This window comes from Podarcis filfolensis, assembly GCF_964270895.1.
Source record: "Podarcis filfolensis genome assembly, chromosome: 8".
Lineage (NCBI taxonomy): Eukaryota > Metazoa > Chordata > Lepidosauria > Squamata > Lacertidae > Podarcis > Podarcis filfolensis.
Window position 1 is genome coordinate 86,070,582 of NC_139611.1, and position 22,557 is coordinate 86,093,138.

Consider the following 22,557-nt stretch of genomic DNA (forward strand, 5'->3'; position numbering starts at 1 on the left):
TCTGGTGGGAGGGCATTCCACAGGGCGGGTGCCAAAACCGAGAAGGCCCTCTGCCTGGTTCCCTGTAACTTGGCTTCTCGCAGTGAGGGGACTGCCAGAAGGCCCTCGGCGCTGGACCTCAGCGTCTGGGCTGAACGATGAGGGTGGAGACGCTCCTTCAGGTATACTGGACCGAGGCCGTTTAGGGCTTTAAAGGTCAGCACCAACACTTTGAATTGTGCTCAGAAAGCCAATGCAGATCTCTCAGGACTGGTGTTATGTGGTCCCGGCGGCCACTCCCAGTCACAGTCTAGCTCCTTTCCTGGGATAGTTTTCTTTTTTAAATGTGAATATGAATACCATCATCTGGTTTTGGTCTTTGTGGTGCATCTCTTCGTCTGTTCTTTCCATCTGCTGCCCTTAGCATCACATTATCGATCACCTGACCCATACAAAGGGAGATTGCTAACTCCCATTGTCCCATGTGAAGCAGGGGAAACCTGAGAACCCAACAGGAGGGAGTCGGCCAGTAATAAATCAAGCTCTGAGGGTCTCTTTTCCTAAGAGCACAAGAAGAATCCTGCACCTGGATCAGAACAAAGGCCCACCTAGTCCAGCCACCTGTTCCCACAATGGCCAACCAGAGGTGGGAGGCGGCGTCTTGCTGAATATCAGCTTCTGGAAACCACAAATGGGGAGAATTACAGCTGCGCTCAGATTCCACTTGCAGGTTTCCCATAATGGGAATCTGGTTTTCCACTGTGAGAACAGGATGCTCGACTAGGATGCTGGGCCTGATCCAGGGCCAAACTACACATAACATTAAATGTTGCTTTGCACCTAACGTACAGGTTTTAAAAACACAGATTCCAGAGGGCCTCTTTTTAATTATCGTTTTTCCCGTCTATAAGACGCCCCCCCATGTATAAGACACCCCCTATTTTGGGGGACTTAGATTTAAGAAAATGGGGGGTGTATTGTTGTATAAGACGCCCCTAATTTTTGACATTATTTTTTAGGGAAAAAGCCTAGTCTTATACACGGAAAAATATGGTATATGTGCTGTGGGGGGGAGTCAGAAAATCAGAGGAAAGTAGAGTCTGGGCTGCTGCAATTTCCTGCGAAAGATACAAATTCATTTGCCACACTCCCCCCCCCCTTTTTCAAAAGAAGCTCCCTTGGATCTGTCCTTTGACTCCCCTTTGCAGTAGAAAATTTGGATCTAAGCTCCATATCCCACCCCCAGACTTTTGATTCTCATTTATAGATTCTATACTCACAGCAGAATGACTAGAAAGAAGCTTAATTTGGATGCTTGCTTTTATCTCCTTCAAAGTCCTCCTTACACAAAGATGTAACTCTCAGTCCCAGAATGAGAACTATAGCTTACCCCTTAAAGGTAAAGGTAAAGGGACCCCTGACCATTAGGTCCAGTCGTGGCCGACCCTGGGGTTGTGGCGCTCATCTTGCTTTACTGGCCGAGGGAGCCGGCGTACAGCTTCCGGGTCATGTGGCCAGCATAACTAAGCTGCTTCTGGCAAACCAGAGCAGCGCACGGAAACGCCATTTACCTTCCCGCCGGAGCGGTACCTATTTATCTACTTGCACTGGTGTGCTTTCGAACTGCTAGGGACAGAGCAACAGGAGCTCACCCCGTCGTGGGGACTCGAACCGCCAACCTTCTGATCAGCAAGTCCTAGGCTCTGTGGTTTCACCCACAGCGCCACCCATGTCCCTTCAAGCTTACCACTTAGAAAGGGTCTTTTATCCACTTCTTGTGTTTTCAAGATTTGAATACTTCACCATCAGCCCAAACACCAGGACGTATATCCGCCAAAACATTCACAACCAGGAGCCCCCACCCAAAAGTGAATCTTATGGTGGAGTCTACCAGTTGCCTTGGTAAAGGTACAGAATGCCAGAAACACATTTCGCCAGAAACCTACATTCAGAGAATAAGTTTCTGGACAACCAATGTAGGAAGTGGTCGAGTCCCAACCGCCCCTTGAAAGCCAGATGTGATCTGAGGAGGGTGGAGTCTCCCCCCCTTGCTAGACTTGTGTACCACAGAACTGGAAGTCTCTTTAATTTAACAATTAAACCGGTTCCCTTTGGAGATGTTCAGGATCTTTACATTCTTTGTCCTTCCAGGTTGTGATGCTTTCATAGTTTAGATCAGGGGTCAGCAAACTTTTTCGGCAGGGGGCCGGTCCACTGTCCCTCAGATCTTGGGGGGGGGAGGACTATATGTTTTTTTGGGGGGAAATGAACAAATTCCTATGCCCCACAAATAACCCAGAGGTGCATTTTAAATAAAAGCACACATTCTACTCATGTAAAAACACCAGGCAGGCCCCACAAAGAACCCAGAGATGCATTTTAAAGAAAAGGACACATTCTACTCATGTAAAAACATGCTGATTCCCGGACCGTCTGTGGTCCGGATTTAGAAGGCGATTGGGCCGGATCTGGCCCCCGGGCCTTAGTTTTCCTACCCATGGTTTAGATTTCTGGTGTGTCCCCCCCCCGCTCTCCTTTTTGTTATTTCTGTCCTTTTTTGGGGTGGGGGGTGGAGGGGAGGGAGAACAAATCTATAGAAATAATAATAGCGGGCGACTGAGTTCATGTCTGCAGCTGCAAGTGTGGCTTAAGTCCAGCTCTTTCCTCCTCCTCCTCCGCTGCCTCCCCTTCTGGGTGCCTCAGTAAGCCATTGCAAAGGGTATGGACCTGTGTGCAACAAGCATTTTGAGAAGGGAGCAGGACAGACTGAGTAGCCGACTAAGGTAGGGACAGTGGCACAGAGAGGCGTTTGCAAGACATTTGAGCCCTGGCGGATGGGAGGGAAACCTCGGTTTTTTAGCTTAACCGGGATCCGTGGGCAAAGAGCCTGGACACTGAATGGCCGAACGGCGGCTGTACACCCATGCCAATCTCCCTCTTGAGCTGTGTCCCTCTCTCCCACCCTTCCCGCTCCCAGGACGTTGTAGGGGAGGGGAACATGAACGCCTGGCAACCAGAGGCACTTCAGTGAAATGGTTTGGCAGGCACCCTGGGGTGAGGAGGAACTCAAGGGTGGTCGTTCAATATCACCCTCCTTCTCCTCCCTGTGATGGCTGAGCTCTGCCTCCACAGTCAGTGGCAGCAGTGCTTCTGAATATGAATTGCTGGAAACCTCGGGGGGGGGGGAGAGCTGGGGGGCATAAATGGACTGCACAGGAAAGGTTATCTCTATCTATCTATCAATCATCTATCTATCTATCATCTATCTATCATCTATCTATCTATCTATCTATCTATCTATCTATCTATCTATATCTATCTATCTAATCTATCATCTATCTATCTATCATCCTATCTCTATCTATCTATCTATCTATCTATCTATCTATCTATCTATCTATCTATATCTATCTATCTATCTATCTATCTATCTATCATCTATCATCTCTCTCTCTCTATCATCTATCTATCTATATCTATCTATCTATCTATCTATCCATCTATCTATCATCTATCTATCTATCATCTATCTATCTATCTATCTATCATCTATCTATCATCTATCTATCTATCTATCTATCTATCTATCTATCTATCTATCTCTATCTATCTATCATCTATCTATCTATCATCTATCTATCTATATCATCTATATCTATCTATCTCTATCTATCTATCTATCTATCTATCTATCTATCTATCTATCATCTATCTATCATCTATCTCTATCTATCTATCTATCTATCTATCTATCTATCTATCTATCATCTATCTATCTCTATCTATCTATCTATCTATCTATCTATCTATCTATCTCTATCTATCTATCATCTATCTATCTATCATCTATCTATCTATATCATCTATATCTATCTATCTATCTCTATCTATCTATCTATCTATCTATCTATCTATCTATCTATCTATCTATCTATCTATCATCTATCTCTATCTATCTATCTATCTATCTATCATCACCATCATCTATCTATCTATCATCTATCTTTATCTATTTCTATCTTTATCATCTGTCTCCGCCACTGACTATGCTGCACTGTCTCTCTTAGGAAAGAACAGTCGCTCCTGAGACCTAGGAAAAAGTTCTGGGAAAGGGGGGGGGGGGTTGGAGGAAGGCAAGGGTCACAGGCAGAGGCAGCCTCAGGGCCTGCTCCAATTGGACGGTGTGTTCCGCCCTAATCCCCAGAGCCATCTTCTTAGTTTAGATTATTTATTTGCTTCAGTGCTTCATTTTTGAAAAGAGACGACTTGGCAGGAAAGCACCATATAAACGCCAATGAATATGGAGAAGAGGAGGGAAATGTTCCCAGGCCTAGCAGCCTCTTCCCCAATGCGATGCTGCCCGTTTCTCAGCAGCTGGGTGAGCTCTGCCCCGTTTTTTAATTGAAGTTTTTGCAATACAGTGGACACTTGGGTTGTGAACGTGATTGTGTGTGATGCACGTTTGCAAGCTGCAGCGTTCGCAACCCACGTCTGTGCACACGCGGGTTGCGATTGGATGCTTCTGCGCATGTGCGACCACTGAACCCTGGAAGTAACCCATTCCGGTACTTCGGGGTTTCGGCGGTCCGTAACCTGAAAAAACGCAACCTGAAGTGGCTGTAACCCGAGGTATGACTGTACAATAAAAGGAGCAAACCCATCTGCAGGAAATAAAGAAAAGAAAGAAACTAAAGAAAGAAGGAAGAGACAAAGAAGCTGCAAGATCCTGCCTCGTCACTATACCTTAACGTTTATCCTCTCCAGAGGCAGGTGTGCCCTCCCAGCTCTCACCTGGGCTCCCCCCTCTCTTCTCAAAGCCTCTCACCCTGGGAGCTCTCGCCTTCTCTGCCTCTCACACCTGTATACAGTTCTTACCACAGTAGAATGAGACAAATAACACGAGAATGATAATAAATGAGAGAAAAGAGAGAAACAAAGAGATAAAAGGACCTGCAGCTGTCCACCGGTCAGATGTGTAGTCAATATTTCTTCCAGCTGGTCAAATGCTCCGTCTATCTTATTCAATTATTCCTTTTGCTGGACGTTGTTTTTTGCCAGCCTTCCACCCAGTGCTCCCCAGTTAGTTTACTTTTTTCTATGCAGAAAGTCTAAAAAAGATTCTTCTGAAGAAGTGTGCATGCACACGAAAGCTCATGCCCATAACAAACTTAGTTGGTCTCTAAGGCGCTGTCAACCTAGCAGTTTGAAAGCACGTCAAAGTGCAAGTAGATAAATAGGTACCGCTCCAGCAGGAAGGTAAACGGTGTTTCTGTGCGCTGCTCTGGTTCGCCAGAAGCGGCTTCGTCATGCTGGCCACATGACAGGAAGCTGTACACCGGCTCCCTGGGCCAGTAAAGCAAGATGAACGCCGCAACCCCAGAGTCGGCCACGACTGGACCTAATGGTCAGGCGTCCCTTTACCTTTAAGGTGCCAGTGGAAGGAATTTTTAAATTTTGTTTCAATTATAGAACAGTCCCTCTTTATTCTTTATCTCCTCCTCCGAAAGAAAAGCTTTTTAAAAGCTGTGTTTGTATATTAATGCATAGAAGTTCAGTTACTTTAAAACCTTAATTTGTGCCCCAATCCATTTCCCGTGTCGTTTCCATCCAGATATCAGCTCTGTATCAGTCCTGTATCTGTATATCAGTCCATCAATCTTGTTTGTCCAGTCTTTCTCCTCTTCTTCCAGTTAACCAGAGGAGCAATATTCCTTTCAGAGTGCACACGAAGTCTATCCTTTCTCTGCTTTGGCTCCACTCCTGCCCCCCCTAAAATAAATAAACCAAACCCCTAGTATTTTGCAGCTCTGTTCCTCCCAGTCTTTGCACACCCATGTGCAACTCTGTCATTCCATTCTGCTTTTCAGACTGCGCCTCTGATTCAAATATTTTTTTCTTCCCCCCTTGGCTCTCTCCCCCCCGCACCCGATCTGAGCCTGCAATTGCCAGAAAAGGAGCTTCTATCTCCTTTTCTGGCAATTCTGGCACTTCATCAACAGATTCTCCTAGAATCATTTTTCTCACCTGCACACCTATTTCCTCAAACAGTGCTGTCAGGGAACTGCCATCGGAGCTAGAGGCGGAGGCAAGGCTCCAAAGTGATGCTGGAGAAGGGCCCAGCAGGGAGAGAGGCAGCTCATCGGCTGGGGAAGGAAATCAGCGTGACACCAGGGAGAAAGGGGGGCAGATGGGGGAATCGGCGAGAGGGCTCCAGGACTCCTCGCCAGAGACCAGCGGGGAGAGCACGGGTCCTCCGCTACCCACACCCACCCTGCGCAGAAGACGTCCGCGCAGGGAGAGTAGGCGGAGACTGGGCGTCAAAGAACTTCTACGCTGGAAGAGGTTCAGGAAACGCCCACTGACGGATTCTGCTAGTGACTGAAGCAGCCACGAAGTGAAGGGCTGTCCAGACAGAAAAGGTTTAACCAGGCAACCTAGCCAGGAGTGGCGGCAACTTACGCACGAGCAACCCCTTCTTTCTGGGCATTGTCAGCCAATTGGTGCCAAAGAAGGACAGAACTTTTTTTATGTATGCTACAACAGCAGCAAGAATACTTATTGCAAAGTATTGGAAGACACAAGATTTACCCACTTTGGAAGAATGGCAGATGAAGGTGATGGACTATATGGGATTGGCAGAAATGACTGGCAGAATCCGAGACCAGGGAGAAGAGACGGTGGAAGAAGATTGGAAGAAATTTAAAGACTATCTACAGAAATATTGTAAAATTAATGAATGTTAGAATGATGTTGGATAGAAATTAAGTGGTTTCCAGCTGTAATGCTTTAAGAATATGGAAGAAGGGTATAAATAGGTAAAAAAATAACTAAAATGGTGTTGGATTGGAAATAAGTGGTATTAGCAACAAAGTTAATAAGAATATGCAAAAATGAATTGATAATGGATGAAAATACTGAGTTATAAAATGTTAAGTTATAGAGATAAGATAAATGAAAGAGGGTAAGGATTTGCTGATTTGATTATTTAAATGGGAATACAAGAAGGGGAGGTGTGAGGAAGTCAAAGAAACAAGCAAATGAGTTTTAAGTTATGAAAAATAATTGTTTTTAATTTTTCTTATTTTTTCTGTATGTTTACTTATTTTTTTATTTTTTTATTATGTGTTTTTGTATATTTGTCTTTGTAAAATCTTAATAAATATTTCTTTAAAAAAAACAAAACAAAATTCTTCATCCTTGCAGTCACATGCATTCACGGTGCAGCCTTCTCACAGTCAAGTAGTGTGTCCTCGTGATGCTTAGAATTCCAATCTCACCACAAGTACAAATTTCCTTTGCAAAATAAATATGAACAACGGAGGCACAAAAGAACCACAGGACGAGCCAGGGAGAAAACCTCTCAGAGATAGAGAACACCTTTGTTTGATTTATAGTTCAAACTGAGCTTTCTGCTTGTTCTTTATCAAGTACCTTCACCAATAACCTAAATCAGTCATCAGGTCACATTTTGCATGAGCACTTAAATTGACATAGGCGTAGTTTCAAAGGCAGTGAAATAAAACAATAAGAGGAGTGGCAAGTGTTTTTGCTGGATTGATCCCCAGTGCCTTAAGTGGTTCTTAGGCAATGCTGAGATTTTCTCCCACTCCCAGATCACTCACCCAGCAGATTTTCTCTATCCTGTCAGTGAACAATTCACTCTGGAGCTTCTGGAAATTAATTTATTGTCATCTCCGACTGCAGAGAAAGAGGGTAGATAAATAAATCTGTTGTTTACTTAATTACAACTTTCGGAAGCTGCGGCTGAGCTGGAAAAGCTCCTTCCAGGAACTCCATCTCTTCCTCTCCTCCCCACCTGCAGGCTGCTACTCCAGCCTCCCCATGGACCTCCTGGGCCCATGGACCCTCCTGTTGGCCTCCTTCCTCTTCTGCTTGCTGCTCCTCTCGGCATGGAAGAAGAAAGAGAAGCTGCCGCCTGGACCGACTCCGCTGCCCTTCATTGGGAACCTGCTGCAAGTCAACACAAAGGACATGTATCAGTCGCTGATGAAGGTAAGTCTCTGGATGCCTGTCCGTCCATCTGGCCGTCTTCCCTCTCACTTCCTGGCCAAGCGCCAAGCACCCTCAATAGTTTTGCAAGCCACTCGGGGACTTGGAAGCCTAGAAGTGTGGAAGGAGAGGACCCCAGGGGTCACATAGCCCAACCCCTGCAGTGCAGGAACGCTCCAAGTGCACATTCCTCAACCAGACGTTAGAAGGTTCACTTCTTGTGTCCCAAGTGGCTTATCAAGCATAGATTGTTGTTGTTGTTTAGTCGTTTAGTCGTGTCCGACTCTTCGTGACCCCCTGGACCAGAGCACGCCAGGCCCTCCTGTCTTCCACTGCCTCCTGCAGTTTGGTCAAACTCATGCTGGTAGCTTCAAGAACACTGTCCAACCATCTCGTCCTCTGTCGTCCCCTTCTCCTTGTGCCCTCCATCTTTCCCAGCATCAGGGTCTCTTGCAGATGGTGTTCTCTTCTCATGAGGTGGCCAAAGTCTTGGAGCCTCAGCTTCAGGATCTGTCCTTCCAGTGAGCACTCAGGGCTGATTTCCTTCAGAATGGAGAGGTTTGATCTTCTTGCAGTCCATGGGACTCTCAAGAGTCTCCTCCAGCACCATAATTCAAAAGCATCCATTCTTCGGCGATCAGCCTTCTTTATGGTCCAGCTCTCGCTTCCATACATCACTACTGGGAAAACCATGGCTTTAACTATACAGACCTTTGTTGGCAAGGTGATGTCTCTGCTTTTTAAGATGCTGTCTAGGTTTGTCTTTGCTTTTCTCCCAAGGAGCAGGAGTCTTTTAATTTCGTGACTGCTGTCACCATCAAGCATAGATAGATAACTCATAGATTCGTTGATGTGGCTGCCCTGGAAAGTGTGGGGCACCCATTGCTTGTCTTGTAGCCTCCTTACAGACAAGTCAGAATGAAGGGTGGGTATCCAGATGGGTTTGCATTACACACACACACATCGCAAATGTCGTGCAAATGAGAAAAAGGCTGTATGGGGTGACCCCTGGAAACAAGGAGGGCATGAAAGAAAATGGGGAGGTCCCCCAATGGTGAGTCTCAGATGAACAGAATCTATGTTAGAGTCAGAAAGGGACCCCAAGGGTTATCTAGTCCAACCCCCTGCCATGCAGGAATAAAAGGCAGCCTTTTCTTCTTTGTTGTGCTATTTCTAGTGAGGCGCTCAAAAATCCCAGGGCTCTCCCCACACCCCAGTTTAGGCAGTGATGGTGTTGCCTTGATTGGACTAGGAAAGAGAACAAGATGAGGCATTTGTGTTCCAGTTTTTGTAGATGATGATGATGAAAATTAAGATTAAGGTTATTATTATTATTATTATGACCCAGGACCTGGTCCTGTACACAGTCTAACCAAGAGTTTTCCCAAACTCTGTGTCTTGACATGTTCATGTGTTGGCTGGAGTGTGTAGATGTGTCGCGCGAATGCTTCCTGCGCTCCTCCTGGGGCTGGAAAGGGGTTGCTTTAACCTCCAGTTTGCTAGTAAAACTGATGTGCTGTGTCACAAAATGAGGCATGTCTAAAAGGCATATCACCAACACACAAAGTCTGGAAAGCTCTGCTCTGTTTTTCTGCCCGTGACCTGGCCATGCCCTGCTGCTCAGAACCCCTCTGATCCACTCTGCACATGACTTTGTGACTTTTGTCCGAATTCTGTTTTAAAACAAACTACTGCATTCATATATTTCTGGCCTTTCCATTCATGAAAAAGGGTTTGCAAGCGTTAATTAGAAGCTCCCTCAGAGTGTGGTCTCCACTTCTTCTGTTTGATGGATGAGGTAATGACAGGATGTTTTGCAGAGCCTTTCTTGGCACTGCCTAAAGGCGTTGCTGTTTTTGTAAGGTTTTTCCTTTCTTTCTCCAATTCTAAAGGGCAGGGATCCAAAGTTTGAAGAGCTGTTTTTCTGCCACTGTGTGTGCCATTTTCAGAATATGTGCAACTGTGGTCGCCGCTTGTGCACATTTGTGTGTGGGGGGGGACGCATTTATCAACATGCATTTTATCCGCAATACAACTATTTGGTTCTTCGTAATTGGTTCGAGTTCCTGTGGGGATGCGGATGCAGCGTGGGGGCACACCTCCACCTCCACATAAGACATGCCACAGCGTGTCTGGCCGCCATGCCCATTCTCTGACCTTTGCCTCAATCGCAGAAAGCTTTGCTTAAAGTTCCACTTGGCTGGATCAAGAAAAACAGACTTTAGAGTATCAGGGGAACATTGGGGGGGAAACGCCTATCTGACACGTGTATCGCTAGCGCTGGAAATGTGTTGGAAACACGCCCCGGGAAAGGCTGCCAACCTCCCAAGTCTTCGGAGTGTCTCTCCAGTGGCCCCCTCTGCCCGTAAATCTCCCTCAGTCCAGAGAGACCAGTGGTAAGCGACCCTTCTCAACTGAGAAGAGCACACTAATCTTCTGGTTTATCATAGCAGAAGAAAGACTCCTTCGTAGTTCAAGAACTACTTTATTTACAGTCTATATACAAAGACTCCATCGGCACGTCTGTGCTCTTTGAACACCAGTACAGAAAACGGCGACGCATACAGAAGTGAAACTGACTTCCAACAGTAATGAGACTTCCTGTCTCACGCTCACTCAGACACTCACATGATGTATACAAAACATACTGCCACTGCTGCAGCAGCTTGGATAGATAAAAATCCTAACATCACTCCCCCATTTTTAGGTAACCGTTGCTGCGTAAGCTAGTGCCGCATCAAGTGACATAAACAGACAGTTGCCATACACATAGTACAGTGGTACCTCGGGATGCGAACGAGATCCATTCTGGAGCCCCATTCGCATCCTGAACAGAACGTAAGATGTGTCAGCGCGTGCGCGGGTCTGTTTCGCCGCTTCCGCACATGTGCATGACATCATTTTGACTATCTGTGCATGCGTGAGCGCGAAACCCGGAAGTAACATGCTCCGTTACTTCCGGGTCGCCACAGAGCGCAACCCGAAAATACATATCCTGAAGTGTATTTATCCCAAGGTATGACTGTATACCCCTATTGTACCAGTTCCACCTTCAGAACTACCTGCAACTTTCCTTGCTGGAAATACATTAAGTTCAGGGTGGTTTCACTACTGTTTCCAATTGTTGACTGCTAATAAAAGGAGCCTCTGCAGAGCTAGCCGGCAGCTTGTTTGGAGCTTGCTAGCTTGCTTGCTCCTGCACAGCTCACATGCATTCAACTCCCGTGCTGTCCTCTGTTATTTCTACAGTTCCCTCGTCCGCAGAACCGTCTGCACCCAGTAGGTAAAACTGGAGACCAGGGGCATTAGCTGAGGTGAAGTCATTTGCTTGGCCAGGAGATCTGACCCCACCCCTACCATTGTGCTGCCGACAGCCTCCCTCCCTGGGACTTTGCCTGGGCTGCCAACACAGCCCCCCTGCCCTTGCCACTGCACCCTTGCTGCTGCTGCTGCACTGTGGCACAGGTGAGGTTACAGGCACAGGGCACAGGTGAGGTTACAGGTGTGGTGATGGGGCTGGCAGCAGCAGGGCTGTGAAGGGGAAGGAGGTAGTTCGGAGCAGGAAGGTAGCAGGGTGGGGCCTGCATCTGAACTGGGGGGGAGGAGGGCAGCATCGCGAAGGCGGGAGCTTTCAGTCTCAGCAACTGATTTGCACGCAGTAAGACCAGCGGGAATGAACTGCTGAGAGTCCTATGGAGACGGAGGTTTTGAGAATAAAGAGTTAGCTCCAACACTGAACTGCAACGACCGACCCAAACGCTCCTGCAGTCTACCTGTGTAATTGGTGTCAATGAACCTAGAATTTTTATCTTGTATTTTTTTTATCTTGTGAGTCGCCCTGAGATCTTTGGATGTAGGGTGGCACATTCTTCTTCTTCTTCTTAGTATTAATATTACCAGCTGCGTTTGGGATGGACAACAAAGACCTGGGAGAATAAGAACTCTCCCATAATCCAATATCTTGCTCTCTGAGCGCTTTATCTGAATCGACTCTTTCCCACCCCGATTCAGCTTGCTGACACCAACTACCTGGTGAGATTACAAGGCCATTTGATATCTGAACCCAGGCCAGATGGTGTGCTTTTCTCCTAAAATACTTTTTTTGGGGTAGGGAATTTGTAGCATCCTGGCTTGTGCATTCCCCATTCCTCAAAGCTTTCATGGGTTGCCACTCCCTCCACACCAATAGCTCTAGCCTCCTTTTCTTCCAGGTCCTGTACGAGAGTCCCATCTCTCCGTACCTTACCCTGCAATGCATCTTCTCTTAGACAGAGGTCCACTCACTGGCTCATTGTCCCCTTTCCTTGAGGCACCTTGATCCAGTGAGCTCCATCTTTCTTTCCCATTTCTTTCTGCAGGGCCTATAAGACAGAGTTGTTCTGCCTGGCCTTTGGCTTGGAATCAACTTGATCCCCTTCCCCTCTTTCCTTTTTCCTTTCTCCTTCTGTGATGGAACTCCTACTTGGGGACTTCCCTGGCTTTTTTCTGGCCCACGTAGAACCAGTCTGGATAGTTGGCCTCGGTGAAGATTTGACATTTTCATCCCCAAAAAGTTTTTGATTTGAGTTTCTACGGAAATGAGGCTTCATTTTAATGTTGTATTTTAATCTTGTTTTTAAGTTGTATCTTAATCAATTGTTTTTATACCTGGTGTTAGCCGCCCTGAGCCCAGTCTTGGCTGGGGAGGGTGGGGTATAAATAATAATAATAATAATAATAATAATAATAATAATAATTATTATTATTATTATTATTATTATTATTATTACAGTCATTCCTGCCTTCCTGACATGTCTTGCTCCCCTCTTCCACCAACACATGATAGCCAGTGTTTACGATTCCTTGTCTTCCTGAAAACCAATCTGTTTGCTCCATCTCTCCACCTGTTCCATGACCTCACACAATGCCCTCCTCCTCTTTTCGCAGATCCGTGAGAAATATGGTCCTGTCTTCACCATCCACTTAGGGCCCCGCCGTGTTGTGGTCTTGTGTGGATACGATGCCGTGAAGGAGGCCCTGGTGGACCAGGCTGAAGAGTTCAGTGGCCGTGGAGAGCAAGCCACGTTTGACTGGCTTTTCCGGGGTTACGGTCAGTCTCTGCTTTTGCAGTCCAGAGGCATGGTTATTATTTTTTAAATGCAGACCACAGTGCATGATTATGGGCATCTATAGGGCACTTCTAGTGAACCTCCCCTGGTCCTATGAAGCAAATCAGACATGTTCAAACGGTCGACCTCGATCAACAGATAGATCCCTGGATGATCCTGGTCCATCGCGGGCTCCTGATCGATCGCGGGATTATTTAAAGTGGCTAATGAATGTCTCCACCCCCTGTCCCCCTCACTCTGTCCCTCCATCACATCAAGTGGGCAGTTGTTTGGCATCTGCAGCTGGTGATAGCAGATACGATACTTGACTTTAACGCTGCTTGAATTTGTCAGCAGCAAAGTGAGCGATTTATGGCATCCCCCCTTAGGCTCAACAACTCAGGGCACTCCTCCTTCCTCCAATGGCAATGGGTAGATCACTGCCAGTATTGTGATTCGAGGACCCGTCCCCTGCTTAGGAATAATAAAGACACGAGGACACAGCATATTAGGTTAATGGGCTAGAAAAGACCACAACTTTATTGATTACAGCATGTGAGAAGGTATTGGCCTAGGCACTGGACAAGAGCAAATTTGACTCCACCCACTCAGAGTGAGGGGTGAGTCCAACAAGGGGTTAACCACCAGTAGGGGGAGCCTGTTGATGCAAATACAACTATAAGCTCTCCCCTGATGTCACCGGGGGTCGTGCCATGGCCCCCCGCCACGCAGGGCATCGGACAGGATCCACGACCGCCGGATTCCTTTAACGGAATACCCATAAGTGAAGGGGTAGGCAATGGCCACACCTTGCCCTTCCATACACCAACAACACATTCCAATGCCTAACCGCCAAATACCAAGAAAGTTGTGACGATTGCTACGAGGTAGGCGAAAAAAACCAAGAGGCCGGTGCCAATTTGCCAATTGGAAAAAACTCCTACCAGGCCCCCTGGGCAACCAGGGTGACCAACCATGGGTCCATAGCAAGGTCAAGCGAGAAACTACGCACTAAAGGGAGTGGTGGGTGGGTGACTCGCAAAACTCGGCAGGGCAATGGCAGGGGAGAGCTGGCGTGGCCACATTTGAACAGCTAGACCACACCCCTGCAGTGTCTCCCAATTGGGTGACCGGCTGGGAGGCGTGGTGCGTCAGCGGTGATGGTTGGGCAGAGGGCAGAATGCCCCCTGCGTGACGCGGGAACCGGCTCCCGCTCACAACACCTCCCCTCTGGAAGGAGGAGAGGCTTTCTTGTACTGGGAGTAGATCACAGTCTCTTGGGGGTTGGATGTGCCTGAAGTACATTTTTAAAATAAGGTACATATTTTACAGTGGAAAGAAGTGTGGCAGAGAGAATGTCTTCCAATGCCATTGAGACAAGCCATCAAGAAGAGTGCTGGACGAGAGTTTGCAAGCCCCCCCCCCAACTCCATGATCCTGTCAGGAGATCAGCCTACACTCGAGTAGGACCCTGGCAGAGACACATGCCCGACTGGCATGTTCTTTCCCTCCTGGTCGATCGTTCGGGAGATTCATAAGCTTTCTTCAGCCCGAACATCACAGCGACCGATGCCAACCGACACCGGCACACTTAGGGATCCACAGAGTTTGCGCAGCTTGCAAAACAGACCTCAGCAACTCAGCATTTTGGCTAATCTACTTTATTTACGTATAAACACACACGGAGCACTGCAACATGGCTCCCTCTCTCTCTAGCATCAGACAGCAAAGAGAAAAAAAACAAAGGGCAATAGTCCCACTTCACGGAACACAGTAACACAAACATCCTGTCTCCGTCACTTCCCACTCTGTGGAGTCAAAACGTATACCGTCATGTGATAGACAACAATCCCATGACTGCAATCTTGGAGCAGGAATTCTAACAGATCCTATAAAGACCACAACTCTCTTTGCACACAACAACACACCCAGGCACACACCCTATGAGAGGAAACCCTGACGCTTACAACGTTCTTCCAAATGCTGATATTATAATTTTAGAAACCAGGCAAAACATTCAAAATGTGAGTTTTTAAGGGGGGCATTCTTCATTGTTGTGCAGTTTCAATCACGTTCTCATTCAGAGCACATGCCTTCCTCCTCCTTCCTCTTCCTCCTTTCCTTCTCAGGGGTTGTCTTCAGTAACGGGGAACGGGCCAAACAGCTACGCCGATTCTCCATCACAACACTGAGGAATTTTGGGATGGGAAGGAGATCCATTGAAGATCGGATCATGGAGGAGGCCCACTTCCTGCTGGAATCCCTGAGGGCAACAAAAAGTGAGCTCAGATTTGGTATCTTTAAGAAATGGACTCATGTTACGCTAGTGGTCCAAACCAGGTCAAGACACACTTAACTTCGGGAGTATTGGAAGTGGAAACAACCTCAAACAACCCTACTCCCTAGCCTTCATGTGGACAATGGAAGTCCAGGGGAGGGTCTACTTGACCTATCTCTGTATTATACAACTTGGGATCAAAATCCTCTGATGGGTTTAAGAGAGTAGGATGAAATCATTCTAGATGGCTTTCCAATGTGTGGCCTCTGCCATTTCCTCAGCCCCGTTTCAGAATTTTTCTATCATCCAGGGTGTCTTGGATGCTGTGCAATGCCATATTTCCATTTCCTAGCCAGAGCTGCAGAAGCCAGGTTCTCAATCAATCAATCAATCAATATGTGAGCTCAGTTTTGATATCTTCAAGAAATGCTGCTTAATGAGTTACAGGTGATAGTTAGAAACAGTGGGCATTTGAGTGGGCAGTTGAAGGCTTTATACTGAATATTATATTTACTTTTGGTAATGGGTGGAAACAGACGTAACCTAGCCGGAGCTAAATACATCACCAACACTCTACATCCTATTGAAGTAATGTTTCTCAAAGGAATAATGAGATAAGACTGGACTGCTTTGCAAAGTGTACTCTTGATTTGTTCCTGGGTTGAGTGACGTGCTTTCTAGGTGCTCCCTTTGTGTATATTTCTTTCTAGGTGCACCCTTTGACCCCACCTACATGCTGAGCCGCACGGTGTCCAACGTCATCAGCTCCATCGCCTTTGGCGATCGCTTTGAATACGAAGATAAGGAGTTCGTCTCCCTGCTCAGCATGATGCTGGGTAGCTTCCAGTTCACTGCCACCTCTTGGGGGCAGGTAAATTGGAGGGGAGAGGAGAGGGAGAGCACATGGGATGAGGCCATGGAAACAAGGAGAGCTGCCCCTTTCCCCTGGTCTTGAAAGAATCTAAGATCTCCACAAGGAACAGTGCTTGGCAGTGGCTAATAAAAAGCTATTGACCGTTCTTGGGGCAAGTTGCTCACTTGGAGCTCTCCATGGTGCTGCAACTCCTGATCTGCCTTGCTGCTTGGCCAGGTCTGACTGGAGCAAGTTTAGAATGTTGCTTCAGCCTCACAGAATCCCAGATTGAGCTGTTGAGGCTGATGGCACTGTAAAAAATTCCTTCTCACCCTCTGAGTCCTCCTCCAAGTCTCCATCCTTATCCCTGAAAGAGGAGAAGTCAGACCCTGAGGTCATGTCTGTTACAGCTGATAGCTTAGTCAGCAGTTGATGCCAAGTTCTATCTGGAGTCAGGAATTCCACCTGCCTGTTCTGTTCTTCTTAGAGAGAGACTATCCGAGTCTGCCTTTTTTGTAGTTTCTTCCAAACTTCCATGATATGTTTCCAACTTCCACAGACCTTCACCTCAGCTTCACTTTGTGCAATATCTGTTTTCTCTCCCCTCACCCTCTGAAACCAACACAAACAGCTCTATGACATGTTCTCGGGCATCATGCAGTACCTGCCTGGCCCACAACATAAAGCCTTCAAGCAACTCTTAGGGTTGGAGAAGTTCATCATGGAGAAGGTAAAAGACCACGAGGAGACCCTGGACCCCAATGCCCCTCGGGATTTCATTGACTGCTTCCTGGTGAAAATGCAGCAGGTATGGTGATTTCATTCTAAGTATTGTGATCAAAGTATTTGTCTGAAAGGAAATTAGGATCCCTGGAACGAAGCCACCTTTTCAACACTACTCAACTGTCCCTTCATCCTCATTGGTTTAATCGTGACAACACTGCAGCTTAGCCAATCAGCAGGAAAGAACAAGCTTTGGAGACATATGAAGACCAGATTTTAGCCTCTACCCACATATAATCTATGAAGCATCCTCCATTAGCATTTTCCTTCTGACTTAGGATAAGAAAAACCCAAACACAGAGTTCTTTGCAAGGAATCTGGTTATGACAACCCTCAACATCTTCTTCGCTGGCACAGAAACGGTCAGCACCACCTTGCGCTATGGCTTCCTGCTTCTGCTGAAATACCCAGAGGTTGAAGGTGACTGTGGAAGGGGGAGAAAAATAGGCTGGAGAGATGTGTCCTTGCCTTTCTATGGGAGGGTCCCTCTATGCTTTCCCAGCTATGAGCTGGGATCCTTCTTTAGCTCCCTGGAAGGTGCAAATAGCACTTTTGGTCTCATCCTGCTGATTTCTCAACAGAGAAAGTCCACGAAGAGATTGAACGGGTGATTGGCTCGAATCGCACTCCCAACATGGATGACCGTCCCCTGATGCCCTACACGGATGCTGTGATCCACGAGATCCAGAGATTTGGTGACATGCTCCCCTTGGGGGTAGCAAGACGTGTGACCCGTGATACCCAGTTCCGGGGATACAATCTTCCCAAGGTACGGTGGTTCTATTAGTTCCTGAGGCTCAGACCCTTCGGTACAGTTTCCAGATACAGTTTGTGGCTCAGCGAAATTCCCCAAGCACTCTGTCTTGTTAGTGTGTGAGCACCGACTCTTGGGGATCCTTTTCTTGGTCTCAGCACAGTTCCTCATAAATCTGCCTGTGTCTTCACAACATCAGGAGTCCAGCCCTTTCTGGTTCAATTCCCATTACAGGAATAGACACCTTTTGATTGGCAAGTCCTAGGCTCTGTGGTTTAACCCACAGCGCCACCAAGGGTAGTGTCCCAGAAATGAGGAACTGTCATTGAAAAGGCCCTGCCAGGGGTCACAGTCCCCAGCAGACCATTGTGAGAACAGGATGCTGTGCTAGATGGACAATTTCTTCAGTCGCATGCAGGCACCACAGAGTTCAATGGTGGTCCTTGGAGAAACTATAGCAGGTGTGGATACTGGGGAGGCCCAGCAATATTCCCTTGTTCTCCTGGCATCGCTGTGGCTTAGCAGGAGGAGCGAGGCAGCTGCGAGGCCAGCGCTGTGCAGATACGTCAGCAGAAGGACCACATGGGCTCCTTTGGTACTTCCACAGAGCACCAACCTCCCTGCTGACTCCCCCCCCCCACCGTCCCCCCCCCCCCACGAGGCACCAGTCGCAATGCCTCTGCCAGCCCCATTGGCTGCTTGCAAGGCAGAGGACCAGAGTTGTGCTAACTCTCATAAATGGGGTCTTACACTATGCGACATTGCTGCTCTTTCTGGGATTAGGGTATGTTTATCTAAAGTGATAGGGACACGGGTGGCGCTGTGGGTTAAACCACAGAGCATAGGACTTGCTGATCAGAAGGTCAGCGGTTCGAATCCCCACGGTGGGGTGAGCTCCCGTTGCTCGGTCCGTGCTCCTGTCAACCTAGCAGTTTGAAAGCACATCAAAGCGTAATAGGTACCGCTCCAGCGGAAAGGTAAACGGCGTTTCCGTGCACTGCTCTGGTTCACCAGAAGCAGCTTAGTCATGCTGGCCACATGACCCGGAAGATGTACGTCGGCTCCCTCGGCCAGTAAAGCGAGAGGAGTGCCGCAACCCCAGAGTCGGCCACGACTGGACCTAATGGTCAGGGGTTCTTTTACCTTTTATCTAAAGTGATGGATTGCCACAGTTGCTTGTATCTGTGGACTTTCTGGGGGGTGGGCATGGCTATGATAAGCTCCTGTGCTTCAGAACTGACCACTCCACCAATCGGCCTGGTGTTGAAATCTCCCATTTCTCCCGTATCTTCTCATTTCTCTCCCTCTCTTGTTCAGGGGACTGAAGTGTTTCCCATGCTCGGGTCTGTGCTGAGAGACGCCCAACACTTTGCAAGACCAGATGTTTTTGACCCCCAACATTTCCTGGATGAGAATGGGCAGTTCAAGAAGAATGAGGCTTTTATGCCTTTCTCTGTTGGTGAGTCAGTCCCCTTCCTTTTCCAAGCACTCCTGAACCATCTCTAACGGCACCATGAAAAGCTGACTTTACCTTCTTCCTCTTTCCTAGGGAAGCGCTATTGCTTGGGGGAGAATCTGGGCCGGATGGAGCTTTTCCTCTTCTTCACCAGCATCCTGCAGAACTTCCGTTTAAAATCTCCCGTCCCTCGTGAAAAGATCAACATCTCTCCCATGCTGGTTGGCTTTGCCACCATTCCACATTTTTATGAAATGTGTGCCATTCCCCTCTGAAGGAGGACAGGTGTCTTGGAGAAGCGGGATCCTGTTGCCACCCACCTTGGTTGCCTCAAATGCCAAAGTTGGAGAGTTCTTGAACTCATGAAGGGCCAGAACAGGTTGACCCTCCAGCCTCCAGAATCTTGCTTTTGAAGCTCCATGATCTGTGTTTCCATTGGTAGAATTCCTCCCCCGTATTTCTTTTGGAAGGTCCTTGACTCACAGCTTCCGTTCCTTCCCTCAGGCACCATGAATGAGTCCCTCTCCTCACCCCCCATTCCATCCATCAGATTCCCTTTCCGCACGTTTTTTCCATCCTGTGTTTTTTCTTCCCCCTTGTCACTTTCCTGTGCTGAAGCATTCACTGTGAAGGAAGAATTGTTAACCCTGCAGCTCAGTCTGTGCTGAAGGGTTTGGGGAGGCAGAAGAGGTCTGCCATAATGTAGGGGAAATTGCTTCTCTGGAACCTTGCAATCTCCATTCCTGGGACAGACTTTGAAAGAACCGTTTGGGTTTTCTTTTTTCTTTTTTTAATATGAATGTCAAGTTTTACTGTTATCTGGTTTGGGGCATTGTGGTATATCTCTTTGTCTGAATCTTGACCTATACTATGCTGCCTATCTATTGTCAAGCATTCAAAGTTGGAAACACACCCTTGGTATTAACTTTCTGATGTGGGAAACCTCAGAATATCTATCATCTATATCTATCTATCATCTATCTATCTATCTATCTATCTATCTATCTATCTATCTATCTATATCTATCATCTATCTCTATCTATCTATCTATCTATCTATCTATCTATCTATCATCTATCTATCTATCATCTATCTATCTATCATCTATCACCATCATCTATCTATCTATCATCTATCTATCATCATCTATCTATCATCTATCTCTATATCTATCTCTATATCTATCTATCTATTATCTATATCTATCTATCTATCTATCATCTATCTATCTATCATCTATCTATCTATCCATCATCTATCATCATCACCATTATCTATCATCTATCATCTATCTATCTATCATCTATCTATCTATCTATCTATCTATCTATCATCATCCATCTATCTATCATCTATCTATATCTATCTATCTATCTATATCTATCTATCTATCTATCTATCTATCTATCTATCTATCATCTATATCTATCTATCTATCTATCTATCTATCTATCTATATCTATCTATCGTCTATCTATCTATCTATATCTATCTATATCTATCTATATCTATCTATCTATCTATCTATCTATCTATCTATCATCTATCTATCATCTATCTATCTATCTATCTATCTATCTATCTATCTATCTATCATCTCTATCATCTATCTATCTATCTATCTATCTATCTATCTATCTATCATCATCTATCTATATCTATCTATCTATCTATCTATCTATCTATCTATCTATCTATATCTATCATCTATTGTCTATCGTCTATCTATCTAATCTCCTTTGGTTGGTTGGACAATATTAGGATCAAAGTATTTGAAATTTCTTGTGACCCTTGAAACAATCAAGTGAGTTAGAAGGATATGGAATATCTTGTCTAATAAAAGCAAATTTGTCCCATTCTCACATGCCGAAGTTACTTTGTAGGGAAATCCTACTTTAAAAATTGGGGAAATGATGGTACCATGGAAAAATTGGATGGAAGCAGGTGTATTGACTTTGGACCAATCAATAGATGAGCAAGATTAGTTTCATATGTTCGCTGTTCTAAGAGAACAGATCTGGCCCCAAATCTCCTCACAAGTTTGTTTGGAGCAGCAGCTTTTTCAGCTTCTGAGGCACCTGAGATATTGGAGCAACTGGACAATTTGTTGTAAACTAAAAAGACACGATCACTTTCTACAGATGTTTATTATCAATAAGTAAGTTTCATATGCAGACTTTAAGAAATGGTTGGAAAAAAGAACTGGAACTTTCAATACCACCCAAACAGTGGGAAAATGTTTTAGCCTCAGTACCAACGGTATTGATGGGTCTTAAAATGAGATTTATACAACAGAAAATAATATTCAGAATTTATTGGACTCCTTTATGTTTGTATAAAAAAGGACTGGCTAAAGTAGCTTTTTTTGCTGGAGATGTAATAAGGACAATGCCTCCTAGAAATATATATTTTTATAGTGATCTATACTTGCTAAGTGCTGGGAGAAATTGCTGGACTATATAAATAGGACTGTATGGAAAAAGTTAACATTTTCAGAGGAGAATATTCTTTTAAATTTTATACCTACTGTATGGAAATGGACAACGGCACAATGAAAATGGATTCTGCCGTAACAGTGGCTAAGAGACTGATACTGATGAACTGGAAGAATTAAGATATGATCCCTTTAATCAATGGCTTGACAACAGGGCAACACTCGCAACTTCTGAAAGGGGTTGCTTATAGATGTAGACTTTGTTTGGACATTTGGAATGAGTCTATGCAGAATGTAGTAGGTCATTCATAACCGTATATGCATCAAGATAATAATAGCACTAATATCAAAATAAAGATGTATGGAAATGTAAGTGATTATGCTTATTGTATTGCACTGTATTTTTTGCACTGTTCCTTTTGTCGCTTTCTTTATAAGTGATTTTTTTCCTAATAAAATATTGCTATTAATAAAAACAGTGGTCAAGCGGAGGTTTTTCTTCGTCTCCCTTCAAGTTGGGAGGCAACACACTTCTTAATACCAGTTTATGGAAGCCAAAAAAGGTGAGAGTTCCTCTTATGTTCAGGTTCTACTAGCAACTTTCCTGCAATGGACATCTGGACCTTCCACAGAGGAGGCAAACAAAGAGGGGCCTCGGATGATATGGGGTCAGTCTATATGGGGACTGCTGGTCTTTGAGGTATTGCAGTCCTGAGCCATTTACACATTGCGTGGCGAGTTCTCGCCTCCCCCAGTAGAAATAACGATACGTGACACCATTGATTAAGGTTAATGGGCTAAAATTGGCCACAACTTTATTGGTTACAGGTAAGAGTAGTATTGGCTTAGGCATTGGTCCTATCATTCTATCCGGCTTCAGCCTGATGGCATGAAGACCGGCAAGGGTTAACACCAGGGTTAA

The 22,557-nt window shown here is 45.9% G+C and overlaps 1 protein-coding gene across 1 annotated transcript; it reads left to right on the forward strand.

Annotated features, from left to right (window-relative positions):
• The first annotated feature begins 2,631 nt into the window (after nt 1–2,631).
• On the forward strand, nt 2,632–22,111 carry LOC310768758 (cytochrome P450 2A13-like). The gene is made up of 10 exons (XM_083627501.1): nt 2,632–2,762; nt 7,802–7,992; nt 12,916–13,078; nt 15,206–15,355; nt 16,065–16,225; nt 16,839–17,015; nt 17,269–17,410; nt 17,572–17,759; nt 19,062–19,203; nt 19,294–22,111. The coding sequence occupies exons 2-10, from the start codon at nt 7,822–7,824 to the stop codon at nt 19,473–19,475; spliced, it is 1,476 nt and encodes a 491-aa protein (XP_083483627.1). The 5' UTR covers nt 2,632–2,762; nt 7,802–7,821; the 3' UTR covers nt 19,476–22,111.
• The last annotated feature ends 446 nt before the right edge of the window (nt 22,112–22,557 follow it).